General features: G+C 41.3%; 1 protein-coding gene across 1 annotated transcript in view; it reads left to right on the top strand.

The window, feature by feature from the left end:
* Window positions 1–1,606: 1,606 nt before the first annotated feature.
* The window catches only part of rorb (RAR-related orphan receptor B), a 23,672-nt gene continuing 4,620 nt past the window's right edge, over window positions 1,607–20,658 (top strand). The window contains exons 1-9 of the mRNA XM_044197195.1: window positions 1,607–2,008; window positions 17,261–17,346; window positions 17,480–17,621; window positions 17,909–18,340; window positions 18,869–18,990; window positions 19,319–19,451; window positions 19,626–19,733; window positions 19,955–20,065; window positions 20,360–20,472. Of these exons, the coding sequence (XP_044053130.1) occupies window positions 2,002–2,008; window positions 17,261–17,346; window positions 17,480–17,621; window positions 17,909–18,340; window positions 18,869–18,990; window positions 19,319–19,451; window positions 19,626–19,733; window positions 19,955–20,065; window positions 20,360–20,472 (1,254 nt within the window). The 5' untranslated portion in view covers window positions 1,607–2,001. The remainder of the gene's footprint in view (window positions 2,009–17,260; window positions 17,347–17,479; window positions 17,622–17,908; window positions 18,341–18,868; window positions 18,991–19,318; window positions 19,452–19,625; window positions 19,734–19,954; window positions 20,066–20,359; window positions 20,473–20,658) is intronic.

Raw genomic sequence — 20,658 nt, 5'->3', positions numbered from 1 at the left:
GTCGCCAGGAGTCGGTCCTGGGTCAAAGAAGACCTGACGGAGTTTCCTTTTGGCTCAGTCAGTCAGGGTCTACCCCTATGATGACCAGAATATGCTGTGGTTATAAATCTGCTGGTACACTGTAGTGATAAGACAAGAAAACTGTAAAATAGTCTAAAGGCTCAGTTGTCTCTGTTTAACCTTGAAAAAGTCCATGCTGATGTCTAGCAAGTAATTAAAAATGTTATCTCATATTTTGGTGTACATATTACACCATTTTCTACTGTAACTACCCATCAGAAGGTGAAGCAATGTATTGCACAATGACTGTACAAGTATGTAAAGTGTGTTAAATGTTATGCAGTGAATATACATTGAATGATTTCCATTGGATTGTTAGTGAACACACCGAACCAGTTCATGCGCTGTGCGCCAAACTATACCATACCAAACTAGGAACACTGCCAAGTTTTGAGTTATAATGTACTGAAAAGAAGCCTGTAAAATACATGAAAGAGACAATCATCCATCCTCATAGTATTAATAAGTATAGCAGGGTAGACGTTTGGATCAAGCATACTGCACATACATTTGAATACCCTGCAGCCTACACTGGGTCAGTCATTGTACAGAACAGTGGTCATGATGAACCTACTCTTTCATTTTTCAGGTCAGTATTTCAGTGATTCTCAGAGGAAGGAGATGACCCAACAATGAAAGCCATCCTAGGAACACCTAAGACCTCTATACCTCTATAGGACAAATGTGACATTTTTTGTTATTGTTTAAAATACATATATACTTTTATATAATAATCATAGTGTAGTGCCATTTACAGTATAACTAATTCAAGTTGAACATCAGCATGAGATAATCAGTTGTTGTGGTGATAAAGTATCCTGCTTTGTGCACTAATCCATGCACAGTAAGTATTAAAGCTTCATCAATTAAATAAACAAAAATCTATTTGGTTTATATTCAACAAAAGCTAAAATGCGTGTGTGGTTCCAAGTACAGAGTTTATAGAGAACCAAATGAATGAATCAATTTTTTTTAACTTTACTATTATAGAGAATGTTTCCATATCATTGTTTGTCTGTATCAATCTAAAGTCTATGAGTCTTTCATCAGCATTTTTCACTTATCAGCAGATTTGTCTTAAATCACACTAATAATAGCAATCACCCTTTGCACACAAAACAACTATCTGACTGTTCATTGTAAATTAATTTTAAAACAGTGTTGAGTCAACTGATCGTTTGACCTTTTTTTTAAAACATACTGCCACATGCTTTTATTAAAATATTCAAAAAACAAAACTGGAATGGGACCAAGAGGAGTAGGCTAAATAATCTCTTCCCACGAGGCAGAATGTAGATTTCAGCAGCCTCCTGGATATAAGACCAGGATTAAAGATGGACTTTTTTTTCTGTGCATGCATGAAAATAGCCTAAATTGCATGGAGCTGACTAAATGTGGAAGGTGACATTAAAACTTTGCTGTGTCTGTGTACTGTAGCGACGAGTGCGCTCATGCTGTGTGTGTGTGTGTGTGTGTGTAGGCTCCGGGCTGGAGGCTGAGTAGGAGAGAGTGGGAGGAGCGGAAAGTGCTCCAGTCCAATCCGGGCCGCCGGGTAAAGCCTCTCCTATGCGCTCTTCCCTCCCTCAGCCCGCAGAAAACAGTGAAACCCTCCCATAGAGGTGAGAGCGCAGATGTCATGAGAAAAGCGACCACACGACCAGAGCGCAACGACCGACGCACCGACCGACCTCAGCCCGCCTCCATGCGCCCCAGTCTGGGATGCTTTTAGCGCAGAGACGCCTCCACTCAGGGCAGCCAGTGGACGTCGACGCAGATCATCAACACTCTTTTCGTTGTTGTTGTTATTATTAACCGAGGATCTTTCCCCACGCATCCCCCACCCCCACCCCCACCCCCCATTTTAAAGTGTTTATGTTTGTTTCTTCATGACTGCTGCTTTGGGAAGCGAGCCTCAGCACCAGCTCCAGCAACACCAACACCATGCGAGGTAAGACCATCCCGCTGCTCCAAACACCGCCGCACTTTCCCAGAGCTTCAACCCGCTAAACACACATACACACAAAGCACGGCAGGCTTTATCCCACATTTGGCCTTGAAAGTGTTTTCTGGGTGTTTTTAGCTGCAAAGCTGTTTTTTGTCACTTTTTCACAGCCGGACGGAGGGCGAGTGGTTGGATTTCTCAGCACCTTACACTTTAAATGCATCAAAGTTTATGTGGATCTCTCTGCGTGTGTGTGATTTGAGTGTGTGGAATAGGCCTACAGTTTTGCAAAATCATGCGCAAATCCATTGGAGTAAATTAAAAGTGGCGCATGATGTTTGATTAAAGCTTTAATCATTTCAGCTCCACTCCACACCAACGGAAATTGCGGATAGGCTGGCACCGGATCAGATCAGATGATGCGCGGAAAAATAACTTTATTTCGTTATGTTCGTGGTGATAAACTTTAGTGAATGTTTCAGGGATACTTTTCACGCGCTCCACTAACCCATTTCCGTAACGACTCTGCACCGCGTTGAAATTCAACGTCAATGTCGTCCAGTCGTGTGCGCACACACATACACTCTCTCTCTCTTTCTCTCTCTCACACACACACACACACACGCATACACATTCACACACAGGTTAACACACTCTCACTAAGCCATTCCTCGCATTTGTGTTTAAACTCCCTTTAAATCAGAAAATTCGTTCCTCCTTAATCAGTATTTGCAGTTTATCGATCGATATAAGTCGAACACGAATGCTTTAATATTTAACCTGATTGTTAGCTTAGTGTTTTTGGATTTGTTTTGATTTAGGCCTGCTGTTCGTAATGTTGTTCAATTATCGCTGGCGCAAAGTTGCAACACTCGTTCACCTGGATGATCTTGAACTCTAATTTATAAGACAGTCTGTCTTGAACTGCCTGAAACGCGTCATGTTGCTATTTGACGTTTGGAACAATTAAACTAATTCACAAGGATGTCTGAATGTTCCGACATCAAGTTGGAGAAGGAAATGAGAGACATTGTTAGAGAATTTCGACCCACACTCAGAAAGTCTAAACTTCTCAGTAAAGTTCGGCACTATAATGTGGGGGAAAATAATATGTTGTCAAATTAAAATACAGCTTGCATCTGCTTAAAAAAACACACTTAATGACGTCTCACAGAGGACTATGTCCATATTGAATGTCATCAGATGTAGGCCTATAGTTATTGTTAGTTATAGATAATATCAGAAGATGAATGATTGGCCAGTAAAATTATTTAACAGTTTATTGTCAACATGGTTATTAATTATAATGATAAAAAAGAATAATTTTAACCAACATGTAATGGGTTATGGTAACGTTTTTAAAATCATTTTAATCCAGTTTTTACTTGAAATAAATGTTCAAACATGTAGCATCTATCTGATTCTATCTGTCTATATCCATCTATCTGTTTCATGTTATGTTTTTTGTGTTTGAATGTCATATAAAGCTTTCTGCCCCTTCAGCTTCAGGCCATCAAACCTCTGGCAAGAAAAAACATGAGAAGGCCAAACACCCCCACCTCTCTCTCTCTCTCATCCCATGGCAAACTCCTCTGTCATGCACCTTGTATTTTATCCACATTTTAATGGGCCTCGCGACCACTCTCGTGCATGGGAGGCTTTGGGGGATATACCGAAAGCTCCTGCTTTCACTTTATAGCCGTGGTTGGCAGAAGAGGCCCCTGAAGCGTCTCTCTCACCCCTCTTTCTCCATGTCTCTCTCTCTCTTTCTCCCTCTCTCTCCATCTTCCTCTCTCCCTCTGCACGCCCCAAAGGGTTTTGTCAGATAGAATTAAATCAGTGTGGGCTGTGCGGCCCCCACTCTCAACCTGTGTGTGTGTGTGTGTGTGTGTGCGCGTGTGTGTGCACGCGGAGTCTCGGCTGCCTTTACACAGAAATGTGCTCACAACCACAAGGTTATAAAAAATAGAGGCCCCTCACGAGCTGTGGTAATTATCATTTAACAATAGCCACAACTCCTGAAGCCCTGACCGAAGATGATGTCACCAGAGAAATAACAGACAGAATAATATCATCAGGGCCTTTTCTGTATCTCAGAAAATGGAGCATTGTGGGGGGTTTTCCCCCCCAATATGGCTCAGTGTAGGATGTTGTAAACAGGATAATTATTTTTGTATTTTCAACAGCATGATGATGATGCTGTGCTGAGAATAGTGTTCCTCTAAAACCCAACAAAGAAGCTTTGTAATAAAATGACATCAGTAACAATGGCACTTTTGGTGATAGCAAACATTTATTTTCAAGAAATAGCCCTATATAATAAACAACCCTAAATAACAAAAAACAAAAATTATTTCGTTGGTGTAATCTATTTGATTTGAATTGATAATAATTTTAATCGTTGCATTTAAATGTTAGATAAGTCTAAAAAACGTAATATTTTCAGACAGAAATAAGTTTGGGTTGCAAATCAGAGATGATCATTAACATCCTCCAACCAAATGTTTTATTTAGTTTAATCTATTAGCACAGTCCCTCTACTGAGATTTCTGCTAAAGATGCATATACACACTTATATTGTAGACATGTATTCTGCATTTGCTATTGTGACAGAGATCCTTATATTAGTCCCCATTAGCCTGTGTCTGTGTACGCTTTGTGTTGCTGGCATAAGCCTAAGAGCTTTTACACCACATACTGTAGATGCTCCCAGGTCAGACAGGTCAAAGAGTTCAGCGATGGAGGGAGCAACAGGGGAGGAGGGGTTCATTTGATCTCCTCTGTTAGCGATTCGTGTCAATCACCATCTCCCATGCTCCTTCACCATGGGAAAAGATAAGATGACAGAAAGCAGGAGAGCGTCATTTATATCACCTTGCAAGATGGCATGTGCTCACATACAAACGCAGAAAGCAGTGAAAACACACACACACACACACACACACACACACACAGCTGCAATACTACGCATGACGGCCTCATGCCAATAGAATTAGTCTCATCCTGCTTTGCTTTGGAGGCTTGTGTGAGCATTGATTTGTCCGATTCTAAAGCATCCCGGGATCAATTTTTAGTCAAAGCCAACGGAAGCAGTCTGTTTAGATAAATCTATGGCACATAACTTGGATGGCTTTACTTTACCTTTGATGTTAAAAGTCTGTACCATTTAGAATTAGATCCATAAGAAGGCAGCATTTATTAGTTCATTTATTTTCAGAATGATTTTCTGTTGTAATGTTTGTTCCTATTATTTGTTGTATTAAATTGGTCAATGTATTTATATTGGTTACACTTTACTTTATCCCCCTTATTTAGCATTTATGAGCAAACATTGAATAAATGGTTTATAACACGCTACAATGTAGTTGTAAGAAGATAGAAGTGTTTATTAATGTGTTTGTCAACAACTATAACTCCTCCTGTGGGCACCCATAAGTGGAGGCTGGTTTATAAACAGATAATGAATGACATAGTAAAATACAGTTGTAATAATATGAAATATGTCTTCATAGGAGAAGTTATAATTATTGACAAATACTGTACATTAATAATCACTTACAAATGTCCCTATATCTGCTTACAACGACATTATAGTGTGTTATAAAACATTTATGTAATAATGTTTATATCGTGCTTATAAATGCTAAATAGAGGGACTTAAAGTAAAGTGTTACCAAGATATCAATGAGAAAAACATATAAAGTGTAACAGTGTAAAAGATGATTAAAATTATTAACAGGGAGTCTAAAGCGCATGTATTACCAAAAGTTGGCTAATGGCATCAATAATGAACAATTACACCAAAATATGAACTGACATACTGATTGATGAGGGAGCCTATTTAGAAAACAGTAGCACCATCCTCAGTCAGAAACAGCAGGTTAGTGCACAGGTTTTGTCCCCAAATCACTGTTTCCTATTGTTGGCATGAAATCACTTATTGCGCACAATAGTGGCACCTGTCCTGAGTGCATCTCTGGTCTGCAGTGTTATCAGGCTCTGTGTGGTCTGTTGTCGAGCTCGGTGTTGTTGATTGTGTTGCTTATTGTGTGTTTGTGCTGACTAATGGCCCAGTGTTATGTAAGAAGAGAGGAGAGATTACCCCAAGCCCATGCAGGCCACACTGTTAATCCCTCAACACAGCCCTACTGACTGACTGAGGTACCGCCAGAGTGCTGTTGCAACACACACACACACACAAGCTTACATTCAGGACTCACTTCCCACTGTCTGTGCACCTGTCTTCAGATACCCACAGTCTACTCCTCACCTAGGGTGTCTGCCTGACCTTTTTTTCAGGCCGTCTACTAAAAACATCCCACCAGGCTGTGTGTGTGTGTGTGTGTGTGTGTGGTCTGAATGGCACTTCTGTGGTCCCACTGAGCCACTATCATAGCCTGTGTTTGTTTAGCATGTGCTCAGCGTGCACTCCATGTTGGTTTTATCCCTCTGCGGCTGTCTGGGGGAGTCTAGGCGAACAGTTTTTCTCCTCAGTCAGTTCTCTCTCTCTCTTTTTCTAATCTTCATACACACAAAGCGTGGGCTACACGGCACGCTTCGGTTTGTGTCTCCACTTTATCGTAGCCAGGAGGGATTACAGCCTGAACCACTCCTTAACTCACTAAATCTGCCTTGAAGTCATAGAGTCCTCTGACAGCTCTTTCGGTTTTGTTAGTTTTACTCATCCATGAAGCCAGCATGTCTCAATGGAGGCACAATGACATTCAATATTCACATCTTCCGTCGATTTACACTGAAGTAAAAACTGGGGAAAGAGGGTGACTGTGCTTGTTAAACGCAGACTCCGAGTAATGTATGAAGTCTCGTTTTGTGGAGGGATATAGAGTACAATGTTTGATAGTCCAAAGTCAGAGAGCATGTTCACCTGCACTTCTAAACTCTGCTTTCAAGAGACATGGTCATGTAGAAGATCTACTATTTAATTAATGCAGGAGAAAATAGCATTTCGGCCAGATAATCAGATTGTAGTTTGTAAAAAATAAATAAATAAATAAATAAATCACATTAGAAGCAGGCAAATTGTAATAGGACAAGGCTTTTGTATCTATGAATATTGTTTTCTCTTCCATTTCAGTCACCTATCATTTCTTTTTTGGGACTTTTGTGCATTTACTTTGAAAAGATTGTGAATTATTTGAATAAATGACAAATTTAAGTTAAAGAAGAGTATTAAAATGCAGGAAGTAAAAAGAAAGGAGAGAGGGGAGAATGAGTGAGATAAGAAAAGAGAGAGCAAGTAAGAGAGAGACTAAAGAGTTATATAATAGTGCAATTGTGTGTGTGTGTGTGTGTGCTTGAGCAGGAGTGTGTGTGCCTATGTGCAAAAGTAAGTAAGAACAGAATAGAGGGTGGATAAAACAGTAGATTGAGTTTACTTGCATGCACGTAGGTACACACACACACACACACACAAAGATACAAACTATCCTGTCCTCACATTACACACTGTAGCTGCCCTTAGCAATGAATAACGCCGGCACCCATAATAGTAATGTCCAAAGTCCACACTTGCACACCACCTATTAGAGTTTAGCTAACACTCAAAGCAGATTAGTCTATATACTGAAGGTTTGTGTCAGTTTAACATTCCAACCTCTACTTTATACATGTGCATATAGATTAAATGCTCCATCATGGGTTAAGAAAACCTCTCTTAGGCCAAAGAAACCCCCCCTAAAAACTCTTTGATTTATCTAAAAAAATATTGCATTGTCATGAAGCTTACATTTAAAAAAATACATGGTTTTCATTAAGAAAAAGAGTAGGACCAAAACTGATTACTTTAAAGTACTGTATTGTTACTGTGACTGCTTTTGCATTAAAAAGCAGCATTTGTCTTGCCATATTGAAACAGAAACTGCATATCCACATTAGCTATTTGAAATCTAATCCATGTTGCTAAATACCCATACTCTGTGAAGGTGTTCATTGTTGGCAGGTGCATAGCACACACTAGCAACAATAAGCCTATAATATGACTTAGCCGACTGCAGCATCGTTTCTTAATGACAAAGATTAGCCTGTTTTAGTGCTCGTAATCTCATTGAAGAGACTCTTATTAGGTCTATCTTTATTTCTTTCTCCACATCTATCTCTCTCTTTCTCTCTCACTGTGTCCAAATCCTGAGTTACCTGTTTTAACCCATGTGTGTGTTCATGTGTGTGCATCCTCAGCAGTGACTGTTGACATGAGGTCTCCTGTCATTCACAAAGAGCATGCAATTATGAAACCAAGACTCCTACTGCTTTTGCTCTCTCGACTCATATTTAATGTTCATTACGCATTCTGTTAAATCATCCCACTAGAGCAAGAGAGAGAGAGAGAGAGGGAGAGAGAGAGGGAGAGAGAGAGAGAGAGAGAGAGGGAGAGAGAGCAGGTGAAGAGCAGAGCAGAGCAAGCTGGGCTGAGCCGAGCTGAGCTGTGTGATAGTCTTTGTGATCAATTTGCCTCTGTGAGAGATGCCCCTGGGGCCACTTTGGGGAGAACCTTGTTAGGCTGAGTTAAATTGTTGCCCGAGGCGAGCTATTAGCGGCCATCCCTGGGAGAGGACACACACATGCGTGAACACACACTCGCTTAAACTGACACGCTGAAACACACACATACATTCAAACCTCTCACATAAACTCAAACGGGAACACATTCATATGCTCGCGTTCAAACACACAGCCTGTTTCACTCAAAGGGATACACAGACCCACAACCAGTGGGGCGAGAATCCTTACTTAAGTAGTGGTAATACCACAGTGTAAAAGTACTGCATTAAAAGTTAGAGTCGAGTGTGTCACCATAAGATTTGACAAAGCACTACAAATGCTAAAATACGGTTGTATGCTTTGGGAGATGGCTAGCAGGAACGTAAGGTGTAAGTAGTCATTTGGCTGAAACAAACAAAATTTACCGGTATGGTCCTATAAGTACAGAAGTATAACAAAAAAATGTAAAAGTATCAAAAGTACTCATAATGCAGAATGGCCCTTTCAGAGATATATTATATTGTATATATAATTGGACAATCATTATTGACACATTATGTGTAAACAGTATTTTCATGTTGTAGTTGGTCAAGGCGTAGCAAATCTGCTGCTTTATGTACTGTTAAGTAGTTTAATCTACAACAATACATCATATTTTATTTGTTGATCATATGTTTTGCTGGTTAAATGTTTATCTGCTAAGTAATTAGTGACTACTAGTAACTGTAGCTTTCAGGTAAATGTAGTGGGGTCAAAAGTACAACCTTTCCCTCTAAAATGTAGCAGAGTAGAAGAATAAAGTTGCACAACATGAAAATACTCAAGAAAAGTACTTCTACATTGTACTTAAATACAGTACTTGAGTACTATTCCACCACTGCCCTCAACTGCATTTTTCTTGCATGCGCACACAAGTGTATACATGTATATTCTGTATGTATACAGAATACATACAGATTATATGTGTGTATAGCAATCAAACATCCAATCAGATTTGGAAGGAAACAGTTTTTATAGACTCTGTAAACAAACATTCCCACAGACACGGTTTCCATCCTTCTCTGAGTGATTTCATTCTGCCAGCTATTCACACTAAGTGCTGCTCTCTTAATTAATGCTTTAAAGCCCATTCAACCTCACTCATGTTGATGTTCCTGTTTTAGCTGACTGACCACTGACTATCACTATAAAGGATGCAACAAAACTGCAGGCAAATTTCTCTACACCTTATGTAAGAACTGAAAGCAATTTTCTGTCTGTCTCTCCATGGGTGTCCCTCTCTTCCTATTTCTCTCTCTCTACACTGGGATAGCCACCTTTCCTCTCCCTTCCCCCCTCAAAGAAACACACACACACACACACACACACACACTGTCATCTACAATTAGGCTCAAGAGAAACACCATAGGAGGAGAAGCGTGAGGTTAAGGGAGGAAGAGGACATGGTCTAAGCCAACAAAACGTTATTTTCTCACCTCTCAAGAATGAAACAGGATTTGAGTTAGTGTGAGTAAACATATTCTTCTCTGCTTTGATTCCCCTCATCTGAACAAAACATAAACACCAAAACCCCACACTGTGTTTTAACAGCTCAGTGTGCACACACGCATGTCTGCTGATGTGAGGATGAAGGCGTGAGAGAGGAAATACAATATAGTGTAGAAGGGAGAGCTTAAAGCACTGTGTGTGTGTGTGTGTGTGTGTGTGTGTGTGTGTGTGTGTGTGCATGTTTGCTTCAGCAAGTGCGCCTCAGTGTGTGTGCATTCTCATGGCTGGTTTCAGGATTGTAATGACCAGATGCAGACCTCTCACACTTCCTTCCACTCTGATGCACTCGCTCAGTCCTTAAGGAAAGGTCAAAGGCCATCAGGGTCCTACAGGTCACCCAGGGGGCTGGAGTGTGAGCGTGTGTGTGTGTGTTGTGTGTGTGTGTGTGACTGTGTACAGTGACCATGAGAGGCAGATCTGAGAAGGCAGATGGGCAGACTGTGTGTGTGTGTGTGTGTACATATATATGTTCAGGCAGGGGTTGGGTACCCTGTGGATTTTTTCCCACGCCTCCATCTCCTCTTATCCATCTGAGGACACATGCTGCACTGGGTGGGAGACTGTGTGTGTGTGTGTGTGTGTGTGTGTGTGTATGGGAGAGAGGGGGCAAGCATAGAAATCATACTGTAAAGTCTGCTTTTTCAAAGGCAGTTTGCAGTAATGTATGCATTCAAGCATGTCTGAATGTGCCTCTGTCTGTCTGAACGTGTCTATGTGTGTGTGTGTGTGTGTGTGTGTGTGTGTGTGCCCGTGCATTTGAATCAATGCACTGGATGACAGCCAGTGGCCCCCTTCTGTTCCCTCTCTGTGGCATCCAATCATGCCGCGGCACTATATTCTATGAGCAAACCGCAGCTGATCCCAGACCTGCTATCTGAGCAATTACCCAGAGTGCTTTGAGGCCGCATGGCAAGCTGGACAAGCTCATGCCCTCTGACATACAGCATGGGGGGAGGGCGAGAGAGACTGTTTTTCTGACTGTTTGTATGTGTGTGCGTGTGTGTGCGTTGGCAAAGTGTGGGAGGTGGGTCGATGACGATAGACTGATGGGAAAAACAGAGGTTGGGGGTAGTAACATGTATGCTCACGCAGCGACAGTGTGACTGTCTATATTACAGAGTGGACAAAGACATGCTTAGTGGCGAGGGTTGGACATGGGAGAGGGGAGATGAGCCCGCTGCATGGCAGTATGATTATTACTATAAGACACAGAACAGCAGACTGTACAAACAAAGACAGAACGGGTACAGGACTGTGTCATCTTGTATTAACAAGGATGGGTCATGTTAGTTTGTCAGTGTTATGTTTAACAATCAGATCAGGCCTCAATCTTTAAGTCAGGGATGATAATCGCTGGCATGGAGTTCACTGCTACTAGTTAGAGCTGCAACTCATTTTCATTTTTGATTAATCTACCAATTATTTTCTCAATTAATTAAACGTTTGCTCTATAAAATGTCAGAAAATGTTGTCCAACCAAGAGTCCAAATCTTGGAAAATTAATTTGGAACCAGAGTACATTGAATGAAATTAATTGATCAGGCAACAGTGATGCTATCAACCAAACTGCATGTTTATCATAAGCATTCAACACTGTTAAAATGAGAGAAAATGTTTATTGCATTTATCCTTGAGAAAGTGTTGAGCAGGAAATTCAGAGTAAAGAACATATGGCTGGGTATTGAACCTCAGTATGTTTGGTACCAACCAAAATTTGCCTGCAGCATTGAGTATTGAAATTTGTAAATTACCAAAAGATCGCATCAAATGCCTGGTCAGATTTGTAGTCTTTCAGATATTTACTGATTTAAATCATATTTTAGACTGTATTTAATTTGGCAAAGTTCTGCTATGCCTGCTAATGTTTAGTTGACATTCAAAATTTGAGAAGTTTGGCTTCTTTTGTTGGTAAAAATGGAAAAAAGGGTTTGTGGGAGAAAATATTTATATTCCTCAAGTTAAAGTATCGAAAAAAAGTATTGTTTTGGTTTCAGTACTGAAACGAGGGGGGAGAGAGATGAAGAATGACGTGCAACAAAGATCCCTTGCCGGACTCAAAGAGGGAAGTTTGCGATTACATGGTCAGAGCCTTAAAGCATGAAGGCCACCAGAGCTCCCAAACAATGGTGTTGATGGTTAATACTGTACGCTGAGTCACAAAGAGAAGTAAAGAGGACAGTACAGTATGGAAGACAGACAAAAGTGAATAAAATGCACTTTATTTTATTTATTTTTTTAAGGAGAGCAGATAGTCCACCACCACTTCAATATATATATATAGATTTTTTATTTTTTTTTAGATGTTTCAGACAGTAAAACCAGACAGGAAAGAGAGAAAAGTATGACAGTACATAACACAAGTCCGTTTGAAACCATATGCAGTGGCAGTGTTTCATTGATTTTAATGGGACAGTATGATGTGAAAACATGACAGGAGACACAGGGGAGATAACCCAAGCAGCACTGCTATATGCTATTCCCAGCTGTGTGTGTTAATCCACTCAGCAATCACGCCACCAAAAGTTTTCTCAGTGTTTTTCATCATTGGCGGAGGGAGAAAAAAACACGCTTGTTCCTCTCTAAGCTCTATGAGACAAGGAAGACAGAGTTACGCTGAGAGATGGAAATAGATCATGAAATACAGAAACTGAAATGATTTCCCAGTCACACAGCCACTTACAGCGAGGAGGAACACTCAAATGAAAAAGTCAAACAGACTGAAGTGGAATGGATGGCGAACAATGATAGCATAATTCACAGTATATAGACATCTAAGGCCAGCGCCGGAGTTGTTCAGATTTAACAAGGAGTGGTGGGGGGTAAAGTGCTGATCTCCTTCATTTTCCCAGAAGATATCTAGTTAACTGGCAAGAAGCTATGCATATTTTTAATGAAGTGAAGATACCACCCACATTCATCCCCAACAAATCAACCCCTGGGACTACAGTACGAGTTGTGTTTGCATTTCTGAAGTGCCTTACATTGGCAAAGGTTATGGCAGAAAGTGATTTCAACTGTTCCATAAGCTGTGATACTACAGCACCAACCTCTAGTGTATAACACTGTGTTATGTTACTGCATGATATTGTGTGTGTGTGTGTGTTGCTCTGGGTATGTTTCTGTTGTAGACCCACCCTGCAGGCTGAATGAATGAAACATGCATGTCCAGTCTGCCCTTCTTGAAACACACACACACACACACACACACACACACACAGCAACTAAACATATACAGCAACACCTAGTGGCCTTAATTTGCAGTTACATTGTCAGTATAGATGAGGAGAGTTGCCCTTTAAAATGGTCATGTGTGTGTGTGCAAGTGTGTGTGAGCTTCTTATGTGTTTTAGATTGTTTTAGATTTTAGAAAGTATTGTTAAGATATTGGTGCTAGGCTGCTGCCTTTTTTTTCTGCAGTGCAATGAAGATAATTAGGACTCTATTTAGAGAGAGGGCCAGCCCAGGAAATACACAGGAGATCCTCACCTCATTAAAAATCAATTATCATAACTCACGTGCCAGCGGCATACAGCCCTCATGGCCACAATCAGCAACACACACATGCACGTGTGGCAATTTTCACTGTAGTGTAGTGTAGACTACAATCTACAATCACTATCTTTGCCTTGTTCGTTGTGAAATTCATCTCTAGTTAGTTCTCTCAGTCTTTTTCTCTCTCAAGAGATTGCATGGGCCTGATCCTCCTCTTAGCTGAGGAATCGCCAGCGCTGCAGTTCTGCTCTTACATAATAACCTCAGGATAACACTCACGCTGCCGCTGGCCGAGGACACTGTCAGTCACTCAGCTCGTAGTGGGTCAACTCAGGTTGGAAAGAAAGCCCTCCCACTCCGGTGAAAGACATATAGCTAAGAGCAAAATAATCTCAGAAAAACAGAAATGAGTGGCTTTTTTCCACTAAGGCTTTGTCTGGAAATAGCTACATTAGACTCCTTTCTCTGAAGTTCTACTCTGTTTTACAAATTCACTTTCACTACAGCTTTGAAGCTATACGTTTGCTTCTGTAATGTAAAACCATGAAATCAAATACCCAAGATGCATTATCATACATCCTAACTTTGAAAACAATAAGAACACAGCCTCCTCTAAACACCCAACAGACAGCACGTCTTAACTCTGCTGTAATCCACCATTTCAGCTAAAGTGTAACAAGGCAGCAAACATGTATTGTTGACTGGATGTGGAAGTGGGAGTCCTTCGGTAAACAATTCACAAAGCCTCCGCTGCAGAGAGAGGGCGACAGGAGGAACAGTGTGTTGGCCCCACACACCGATGACATCACTTCCTTTAAGAGTGTGACAGCTTAGCACATCATCGCTGTGACAGCCAGACGAGTGCAGCGAGTGGGTGGTCACCCTGGCAACAGCAATGCTGTCATGACTGTCTCCCTATATCCTACCTGACAGTCCCCGCTGGCAATGAGCACAACACACACTCAACAATGCACACACCCACACACACACACACATTCACAAACACTTTGTCAAACACACGTAGACATGTACACATACTTTATCTTTCTGTTTCTTTTCTATAATTGAAACGCTCACTCAAACCCTCTCTGAAACAAACACTAAAACAATACACATGCCCACACGCTCATGCTCCTTTGGGCATAATTATGTGATACAAAGAGGAATACAATCTCCCATGGGGTAAAAAGAAATACAGTGGAGATATAATGTAATCACTGGAGAGAGACTGTAAACACACACTCCTCTAAGGTGGAAAAATGTAAAGAGCTTATTCTAAAAATCTGAACACATAAGCTGAACACATTCAGCTTATCTAAACCCAGAGAGATTCACTTGTTTCATGATTAACAATTTAATCAAAGAGTTTGACTAAAAGTATGTGATAAACAGTAGCAGCTGCAAAGAGTAAGGATTGTGAGAAGCAAAGAATGAAGGTTATAAGGAGCATGGCTGATGCACTGTTGTCCTGTCTTCTGTTTACTGCTCATATGTGGTCGGTTGACAACAGCCATGTCCAGGGCGCAACTGACCTGTTTTACAGACTATAAATAGTGTGTTACAGGCCACTTTCATTGACAACTCTGTGTATGTGTAGTCTGTGTGCTGTCCCAGTCCAGTGCTCCGTTCTGACCCACTTTGGAGCCAGTTGGCCAGGAATTGGTGGAAATGGGTCACGTCTTGAGCTACACCAGAACTCACAGCACGAGCCATGCTACCTTAAGTACACGGTCAAACAGCATGTTGTTCCATCCATAGGTCATTCATTTACCAACAATCTACTGCGAAGGGACACAATGATCTATTGTTGGGTTTGAGGTACTATATGTAAATTAGAGGCCCATTCACATCTTGAATGACAAACTATAAAGATAATTATAACAGTGCATAATGCAATAGGCGTGAATGAGGGTGCATAGTTCAGGGTCATGGCAGACGGGAGGTCAGTTTTTAGTTTGTACACATTTTTTTGCCTCCTAATGGCCACTAGGGGGCAGATAGGTAAGTGAATGAATGAACGAATGAGAGGAAAACAAATGAATGACCACAAGTTACTTTGTGGACTGTTCCATCATTCCATCTCCATATTCGCACTTCTTTTAACCTGTGTTGTCCAACAGCGTCTCTGCAAAGGGTGTTCAGGTTCATGTAAAGAGAATACAGTACAAAGTAGGGAATCCGCTGGCACTGACGGACCATTTAATGATACTTTTGATTGTGAAGCAGTCAAACACTGAGGTGCAGGTAGAGTGTATAGACAGCAGAGTCTGTCTGTTCCTGCTCAGCCGCTCAGTCAGACAGAACTGCCTCCATTGATCCTCATATGGGATTATCCAATTATATATACTGCACACTCATTCCTCCACAGACATTTAGCATACACACAAGATATACCTGTACAGTATATATACTTTACACACACACAAACAATTCATACTGTCAAACCAGACCATATGCACTTGCTCAAATGCACAAAAATAACTCCTACAAATGCACTTCAGTGTGCACACACATACACTGAAGACACACTCAAACATGCATACAGGGCCACACACACAAACACACCATACTTGTTCTCTGCAAATACACAGCTTTAAAGCACTGACTCCAGTTAGACAGTCCACGTTTTGTATTGTTCTTAAGGGGAATCAATTAGGCAATTCATGCAAACATGGAATATAAAACTGGAAACCTTGTATTTTCTGTTGTTGACTTTTTGTATTTCTGAAAGTTCATAAAACTTGCAGAATGGTGGTGGGACTATGCAAGGGCATTACATGTGAATGGCTATTTCAGCTGTGGCTAAGCCAGTGCTCAGCAGAGGAGGGAACCAGCTCGTCGGGAAATAATATAGGATTAGATAGGCTGTCTAATCTCTTTATAGAGGGTGTGCCATCTCAGCAGACATACCTGCCTACCTCTACATCCATCTTATATCTCTTAACAGGAGCTGCTGCTTTCTCTTTCCATCTATTATGTAGAATAAGTTCAAAGATATCAGTGACAGGTGCCTTTGTGCATTACATTGAAATACTTTCTGTGCCTTTGGTTGTGACTGTACATGGATCTGCCTATACACAGTGAGTAAAATTTTGACACAAATTAAAAGTAGTTCAATTAGTAAATTTGTAGATAAATATTTTAAAAATTACTAAAAAGGTTGTAGAACTCAACGTGTGTGTGTGTGAGAAAGAGAGAGAGAGCAAAAAAGAATTGAAGAGCAGAGAGTGTGGTTCTTCAGTGATGTGACCTGTTTTTTTTATTATGGCAGCCTTTCTAACCTGCAGGGGTCTTTCCTTCAAGCCTAACACAAAGAACACACACACACACACACACACACACACACAGTTAGTGCTATCCTGTCATTTATGGGTGTGTGAGAATGAGTGTGAATGTGTGCACAAATACAGTCCTCGTCATGTCCCATTCATTAGAAAACTCCTACAGGGACATACAGATGTCACTATGCCCTTGTGAAGTTGAAGTCACACACATACTGTACGCAGACACATTCACACATTGTAACCTCAATCAGGTCCTACAGCCAGCAGGGTTATGTTCTGTTTTTTAACCTCTAAATTAGACCACTAACTGAGGTCTAAAAATCTATGAGGTGACTGAATCAGGTGTTGTTCTCAAAACTGGGAGACAAAATTCTTTGTCTTCGCCAAAATGTGATTTGTAACACACGTCTTTTCTGTCCTCTCTCTTTGCTTGCAGCCCAAATCGAAGTTATACCTTGCAAAATCTGCGGAGACAAATCATCAGGTATCCACTATGGAGTCATTACGTGTGAGGGATGTAAGGTGAGACTTAATACATTGCATCAAAGCCTGTTTTGTTTATTTGAGCTCAAATGTTGTGCACTCAATCATGGACATTCTGTGTATACAGGTACCTGTAAGTCTGTATTCATGCTCTTTGTTGACATGTAAACAGGGTTTCTTCAGACGGAGTCAGCAGAACAATGCATCCTACTCCTGCCCCCGCCAGAGAAACTGCCTCATCGACAGAACAAACCGTAACCGCTGCCAACACTGCCGCCTGCAGAAATGTCTCGCCCTAGGAATGTCCAGAGATGGTGAGGCCAAGTATATCAGTATCTATATTGATGTATGTATAGAAATGATCATCACTGAATTATTATATGTGTGGTGCATGACTGTACACACAAATATATGCATATCCTAGAGCTCTTAGGATCACATGTACCGTTTCTCCTGCATGTTTTTATTAAGCTTTTACATCGTTTGTTTCTTACTGATTTATACTTCTTAATGAAGCTGAAAGGTTGTGACAGTTATTTTGTTTGTTTATGTTTTTGTTGTTAATTTCATGTCCCTCCCGTTGTTTTGTCTTCCCGTACAGCGGTAAAGTTTGGCCGCATGTCCAAGAAGCAACGTGACAGCCTGTATGCAGAGGTCCAGAAGCACCAGGCGCGACTGCAGGAGCAGCGGCAGCAGCAGACAGGCGAGGCGGAAGCTCTGGCACGTGTTTACTCGTCCAGCCTAACCAACGGACTGTCCACCCTTAACCATGAGATTGGGGGCACCTATGCCAACGGTCACGTGATTGAGCTGCCCAAGGGTGGCCATGGTAACGGAGGCGGAGTCCCAGGGGGATACTATGGGATGGATTCCACCCAGCCGTCTCCAGACCAGTCAGGCTTGGACATGTCGGGCATGAAGCACATAAAGCAGGAGCCGGTGTATGACCTGACGCCAGTGCCCAACCTGTTCAGCTACGGAGGCTACCAGGACAGTCAGCTGGGACCCAATAACGTCAGCATGGGAGAGCTGGGTAAAGACTGCATGCTATTTTGTTGTGTTTGTTAGACACAGTAGAATTGTTCATTTAAATCTTGTAATCTACATGAATTATCCACGTGGGAAAAAGTAATGGTTACCCACAAAGTAGTCCTGGTAGAGACCGTGAGTCAGAGTGCTAATCTGAGAGCAGAACAGACAGGCTTACACAGCTAGCTGACAAGGTGTCATATTACTGTATGTGCAGCTCAGGCTGTTAGCACAAGTAAAGATTAAGTTAAAATTAAGGATTTAACATAAATCCAAGGGCATGTTAAATGAAGCAGTAAATGGGTAGCAATGAGAAAATACCTTCCTCTAAATTTTCAACATATAAGGATCACACTACCTACAGTATAATGTGTATACATGTACATATTTATTTAGTACATTGCAGCCCTGCTTGCCCTACCCATACACATACCATATACCACTGTATCAAATGTAGAAATTAATGAAATAAGTGAATGACTATACTGTACAGAAAGGAATAAATGAATAAACAAACAATCCTCTCTGCCAGACCGTATTGCTCAGAATATCATCAAGTCCCACTTGGAGACATGTCAGTACACAACAGAGGAGCTGCAGCAGCTAGCCTGGCAGACACACTCTTATGAAGAGGTCAAGATGTACCAGAGCAAGGTGAGGATTATTATAGTTACTTCAATTTTCAGCTACTACTGCCATACTAGAAGAATAAGGTACTTTATTGTTCCTTATACCTCTGTGTTCAATAGATTAATGGCAATTCATGTACAATGCTTTGAAATTATTTTTAATCAGAACTTGTAGAATGACAAATGATGGATGAGACAAAGTGAAACACACCTCAGCAATGTCAAACATAGCTATAATAAATGTGAAATGAGTGTGTGAGAGAAGGACAGCAAGATTGTTATCTACCCACATGAATATAACTATGTAAGTACAGAAGAACATATAACCCTAAACTGAGTGTGTTTGGCTCTAGCCCCGGGATGTGCTGTGGCAGCAGTGTGCCATCCAGATCACCCATGCAATCCAGTATGTGGTGGAGTTCGCCAAGCGCATCTCAGGATTCATGGAATTGTGCCAGAACGACCAGATCCTCCTGCTCAAGTCGGGTGAGTTGACTGGACTGACAATGACAGGTCAGGGATATCTGTTTGTCTCATTAAAGCTCAGACAGTGTAGCTCAGGGAAGAAAAAGTCCTGGGCCTCCTTATTCTTTTTGTTCTTTAGTCTGTATCGCTACTGAGCTTCAAAATCATCACAATCTGTCTGCATGGTTCTTCCAGGTTGTTTGGAGGTAGTCTTGGTGCGGATGTGCAGAGCGTTTAACCCTCTCAACAACACGGTGCTCTTTGAAGGGAAGTACGGCGGCATGCAGATGTTCAAAGCTCTAGGTGAGACATTACTACCTATGCATTTCGTCCTGGTATAAATGAGGGAAAAGGCCTTTCAAAATTGAAAGAAAAAGGGGAAAACGCAAACAAATGAAATGAAAAAAATCCTGTACCCTGTGAGGTGTTTTTGCTCATCAGTGCATACATGACCAGAATAAGTGTAATGAAAATCTTTTTTTTGTCTGCCCTTCTCTGTCCTCTTCTCTGTGTTTCCCTCCAAGGTTGTGATGACTTAGTGAGTGCGGTGTTTGACTTTGCCAAGAGTTTGTGTTCACTGCAGCTGACAGAGGAGGAGATCGCTCTGTTCTCAGCAGCTGTACTAATTTCCACAGGTCAGTGCACATTCCCTAATATTATTAGAATACAGGAAGCAACCTGCATGAACGTCAGTAGCTGCACTGAATCAAGGCACTTAGTAACAAGCAAAACAACTGCTCACTCTGCTTACATTTGTCAGTATCAAGCAGCATAATCACAGTCGAAGTGATTAAGTCCATGTAGTTCTACCGTTTTGTACAGCGGCCTCTGAGCCGTATCAACTTTATGAACAGTTCCCCAATCAACATGTGTCAACTCAAAACTATTAGCATTCTAATAGTGGCACTTCTTTCCTTTTTTCTACTAAGATCGGCCGTGGCTGATGGAGCCTCGGAAAGTGCAGAAGCTCCAGGAGAAGATCTACTTTGCTCTGCAGCACATTATGCAGAAGAACCACATGGACGAAGACGCATTGGCTAAGGTAGGCCAAGCCTTTGTAGTGAGATAAGTCTTATCAAGGTAGCCCCTGAGGCACTGTCCTAAGGCTAAAGGGACAGACGAGTCAAACGCAGCTCCTCTGGCCTCAAGGCACAAAACACAAGAAGCTCGACTCTTGTACAAAAAACACTTCTATCCTTGTCCCTGTTTGTGGTTCATTAGTCTAAAT

Source organism: Siniperca chuatsi, linkage group LG5, assembly GCF_020085105.1.
Source record: "Siniperca chuatsi isolate FFG_IHB_CAS linkage group LG5, ASM2008510v1, whole genome shotgun sequence".
Lineage (NCBI taxonomy): Eukaryota > Metazoa > Chordata > Actinopteri > Centrarchiformes > Sinipercidae > Siniperca > Siniperca chuatsi.
This window is presented reverse-complemented; position numbering and strand designations above follow the sequence as displayed.